Genomic DNA, 4,961 nt, shown 5'->3' on the forward strand with positions numbered 1-4,961 from the left:
TTCCTTCCTCTCCTCTCTCCCTTCCTCCCCCCCGGTGGGAGTAGGACTCCTCCCTGGCGCGCCTCCTCCTGGTCGGCCGCTCCCTCCCCCTTGATCCTTTATATACGGGAGCAGGGGGAACCTCTAGACACAACAATTGATCCCTTGGATCTCTTAGCCATGTGCGGTGCCCCCTCCACCATAATCCGCCTCGATAATATCGTAGTGGTGCTTAGACGAAGCCCTGCGTCGGTAGAACATCATCGTCACCACGCCGTCGTGCTGACGGAACTCTCCCTCAAAGCTCGGGTGGATCGGAGTTCGAGGGACGTCATCGAGCTGAACGTGTGCTGAACTCGGAGGTGTCGTACGTCCGGTACTTGACCGGTCGGATCGTGAAGACGTACGACTACATCAACCGCGTTGTGCTAACGCTTCCGCTTTCGGTCTACGAGGGTACGTGGACAACACTCTCCCCTCTTGTTGCTATGCATCACCATGATCTTGCGTGTGCGTAGGAATTTTTTTGAAATTATTACGTTCCCCAACAAAGGGGCGCCCCTAGAGGACACACCAATTGTTCCAAGCCGTGTGCGGTGCCCCCCTCCACAGTTTACGCCTCCTGTCCTATTCTCCCGGTGCTTAGGCGAAGCCCTGCGCAGATCACATCACCATCACTGTCACCATGACGTCATGCTGACGGAACTCATCTACTCCTTCGACCCTCTGCTGGATCAAGAACTCGAGGGACGTCATCGTGTTGAACGTGTGCAAAACTCGGAGGTGCCGTATGTTCGATACTCGATCGGTCGGAACGAGAAGACGTTCGACTACATCAACCGCGTTAAGTAAACGCTTCCGCTTTCGGTCTATGAGGCTACATGGATACACTCTCCCCCTCTCGTTGCTATGCATCTCCTAGATAGATCTTGTGTGAGCGTAGAATTTTTTTAAAAATTGCATGCTACGTCTCCCAACAAGATGTCCAATACCTATATGCGGCTTGGTGAAGGAAAAACAATGTTTCTTGGTTGGAAGGTGGTTATATGTTGTCCTACAGCTCAAAGGTTGTGCTTTTCTGAGAAAGTCGGGACCTCCCGACATATGCTAGGTGGGACGAAAACCACTATGGGTCACCACTTTGGTGCGTAATTTGTGCGTAATGTACCAATGATAGGTCCGTTGGTGCAACTGAACCATTAGCGATAATGTATTACATGTACCACGAAGACCTGCCCGCCGTCTCCATCAATGAAGCCTCCTACATCCAAGAAGAGGCAACAAACATGGCCCAACACGTGCTTTGCGTGGCCGACCGCTACGGAATGGACAGGCTGAAGCTCATGTGCAAGAGCAAGCTGAGCAAGACGATGGATGTCGGCACCGTGTGTTCCACTCTCGACTTCGCCGATCGACACAACTGCGAGCAACTTATGAATTTCTGTCTCGAGTATATGCATGGCAAAAGACCTAGGGAGGAACACAAGGTTTCGAGCATTTAAACAAAAACTGCCCCTCTGTTGCATGTGAAATCCTTGTAAAAGCTTTAGAAATTACTAATTGACATGTAGTACAAGAAATAGAGCCAACCAATTGAGAAAGTTCTTATGATTATCTATGCATTGGTCCACCATCTATGTAAGTAATTATTTTACAGAGCTGTCTGTACAAGGCATAAAAATTACACAATAAATGGGAGACATGACGTGTTCAGATGCTAAATGTTTTGGGGAGTACGATTTCCCGCTCGAGACGAATGTAACTTGAACTACCTTATCAGAACAAATATGTACTGATTCGATTTCACATATATTTTGCCGGTATGGCATTTAGGATTTGTGTGACGATCCAGGAGATAAATTTAGGAGGTTCCCACTGTCTCAGACAATTTCATATGGTATAGGTTATTAGGTCAAGTCAAAATAATCTACAAGCTTTTGCTTTCTGTTCTGATGTTTTGGTTCAGACTACAGAACTTGCATTATATAAAAGTTTTTCAACTGAATAGTGCACTCCTAAAATTTGTGCTTTGTTATGCATGATGCTCGATTCAACAGACCTAATTATGTGGCGTTATGAATATGGGTGTACATCTATATTGACTTCTTGATATGCTTTCATTATTCTCTAAAAAGAGATAAATGAGAAAGAGAAGAAAAACCTTCTACCGATCTAGCAGCCAAGAGTTCCAACCGGCCGATGGACAACCATGACATCTCCAGATTGTGTGCCTTGGCCAGTTTAGTTTGATTCATCTCCGAAATATACTTCATGCAGCCATCAACTGTAGTGTTTCCCGGGTGATGGACATCCATGACCTCCATGTCGTGTGGATTGTGTGCCACGCCCACTCAAGTTTGTGTCGTCTAACATGTAGCTCATGCAGCCATCAACTGCAGGGCTGCCTGAGATTTGTACCCGGCTCCTTCTCGTGTATAAACATAGTTCCTTCGTGTTTTGTGGTAAGTGCATGCTCGCTTTCCAATCAGATGCATAAGACTGTTTATCCTTCTCAGGTACCAACGTAGTCCTTTGGTGTTTGACCTTTATGATCTTGGTGACCACCATCCATTGACCGTCAATCATCGGTTGACCCCATCTCAAGGAGAAAAAGGCATAGCTATAGAAAAAATGGGTCGCAGTGAGGCATCTATGCAACTAAAGAGACAAATCTGATCAAATAGTAGAAGCGGAAGTTTTGGCGAAAATTAGCTGAAGTTCCACACATATGCTCCTTTTCATTTTAGCTATTTTGCTCTCCCTGTGCAAGTTTTGTGGGCTGCACGGTGTGTCACTTTGTGTGAGAAATAGGCTTGATATGATTTAGTACATTCTCCCGTGGTATTAACGAGAGTGCTCAGTTAACAGTTTGGAACATAATTGTTTATTTTTACCATTTGTTAGTTGCAGCTCATAGATAATAACTTACCAGAAAAAAATAAGATTATGCAAGATTATAATTCGCTACTCTAGATTTGAAGACCTCGACAATTTCAACCATTTTGACATTAGGTATTAGTGATGTTCGAGAAGAATGAGTATCACATATTAGTTGTCACAACAGAAATCAGTATTACATATTAGGTATCTCAGAAGGTACCAGTTTGTTTAAGTTTGTTCATATGTTTAAATAATGCAAATATACTGCATCAATAAGATGTACCCATATTGTTGGGGATATAACTATTAGGTATGACCCGCCCAGGAGGGGCCGGGTCATACCACTGGCGATTCATGATGAGAAGGCCCAAGAAGATATTGAAGACGGCGGTTCATAAAGCAAGCTTACTGAAGGCCCAAGACCTGGAGGCGACTTGAGGCCCATGGGCACAAACCGCCATATGTTTAACTTGTATGTTAAGGAAATCTTAGTTTGGTCACCAAGCCGGACACGTTGTGTATGAGCCGGCGGGGACCGTAAGCCGTCGGGCATCAACCTGTGTATACAAAGGGGTGACCCGGAGCGGGTTGGGCAGGAAAAAGAAGAGATCGAGAACTAGGTCAAGCATATTCTCTCCCCGGTAATCAAAACACAAAAAATACAACCTAAAGCAGGAGTAGGCTTTGACGTCGTTGAGAGGAGCTGAACCTAGGTAAAACTCTGTGTGTCCTTTGTCCAGTTTTAACCCCTTCAAGTTAACCTAGCGGTGATGGCTCCACACCTAAGTCCTATTGTTGGGCCACGCTACTAGCATTAGCAGTAGCGATGGGCAGAGGCGCGCTACTGCTAGATACAGAGAACCAGCGCTACTGCTAAAAAATAGCTGTAGCGCCGTAGCAGTAGCGCGCCTACCCGCGCTACTAATAGCCAAATAACCAGCGCTACTGATAAGGGTTTTTCTAGTAGTGCATCTATAGGTTCAGCTACATGTCATTATTGCACGACTCAGAAAATCTACACATTACTGCAAGTTCTCCCACCGCAAGCCGCTAGGCACCTGATACACTCCCACTACTCATCACATCAAGCAATACAACCACCAAGCTCACGACTAGTGGAGGCCACATGCTTGAGGGGTACATTCCATCCCACAGTCTGGATCCGACACCTAGGTTCACTTTCTCAGATATTGGGACAGGGGCTCTGGTAGGCATGAGGTTGTGATGGCTCAAGTACAATGGGGTATAGGAGAGCTCCGATTGTGGTACCCAGAGAGTGTAAGAGGCCTCGTGGGCATCATACCGGGAGAGCAAAGAGAAGTTTTATATTTTTTGTACGCAGTATGTAGTTGCATTGAGCCGGGAGCCCGAGACTGGACTTTAGGGTTGTGAGATGGGATGAAAATAATGATTTAGGGTCACCACTTTGGCATATAAGTGGTGCATATTTATTAATGACGAGTCCATTGTTGCACTTGGCCCGCTATTGGTAGGGAATCACTACTAATGGACTCTATTTTTCCTATATAAGTTAACTTTTTTGTCTTCATTCAGCGTATGCTATAAACACCATTGATGGATTTATGAGCTCAGCAAGACGACGTGTGTCGTCCCTTCAAATTTCATGGCTTGATGAGCTCAGCGAGATGACGTGCATCGCACAAGATGTGTTCCGGCATGAATTGTGACATCACGTGGAAACCATTGACGTGTATATGATTTTTTGCGCTCCCAAAATATAAGGGGCCAACGGTCCGTGCACATAAATTTAATTATTTAAATGGACACCAAATATACAAAGTTATAAGAGGAAGGTTTAAATGTGTGCTAAAATTACATATCGACACAATTAAGGCAGAAAATCTTAGGAAATATTCTTACAATCTTTCACCATATCAAAATTACATATGGCAATGTTGAACACAAATCGGGCAACTCCGAACCTAGAGGACACGAACTAGTCAGAGGTGCTTCACTATGGAACCCAGGTCGAGGTGCCCTTGGTACCCTTGCGATCCTAGATGCTTCTAAGCCCTTGGGACAAAGCACAGGGTAGGGGCATATAGCATCCAGAACAACACAAACTTTGCAGCTGCTCATCA

General features: G+C 45.3%; 1 protein-coding gene across 1 annotated transcript in view; it reads left to right on the plus strand.

Annotated features, from left to right (window-relative positions):
* Positions 1 to 1,187: 1,187 nt before the first annotated feature.
* The window catches only part of LOC119321446 (MADS-box transcription factor PHERES 2-like), a 6,931-nt gene continuing 3,157 nt past the window's right edge, over positions 1,188 to 4,961 (plus strand). Inside the window, exon 1 of the mRNA XM_037595125.1 lies at positions 1,188 to 1,429. Within this exon, the coding sequence (XP_037451022.1) occupies positions 1,188 to 1,429 (242 nt within the window). The remainder of the gene's footprint in view (positions 1,430 to 4,961) is intronic.

Source organism: Triticum dicoccoides, chromosome 6B, assembly GCF_002162155.2.
Source record: "Triticum dicoccoides isolate Atlit2015 ecotype Zavitan chromosome 6B, WEW_v2.0, whole genome shotgun sequence".
Classification (NCBI taxonomy): domain Eukaryota; kingdom Viridiplantae; phylum Streptophyta; class Magnoliopsida; order Poales; family Poaceae; genus Triticum; species Triticum dicoccoides.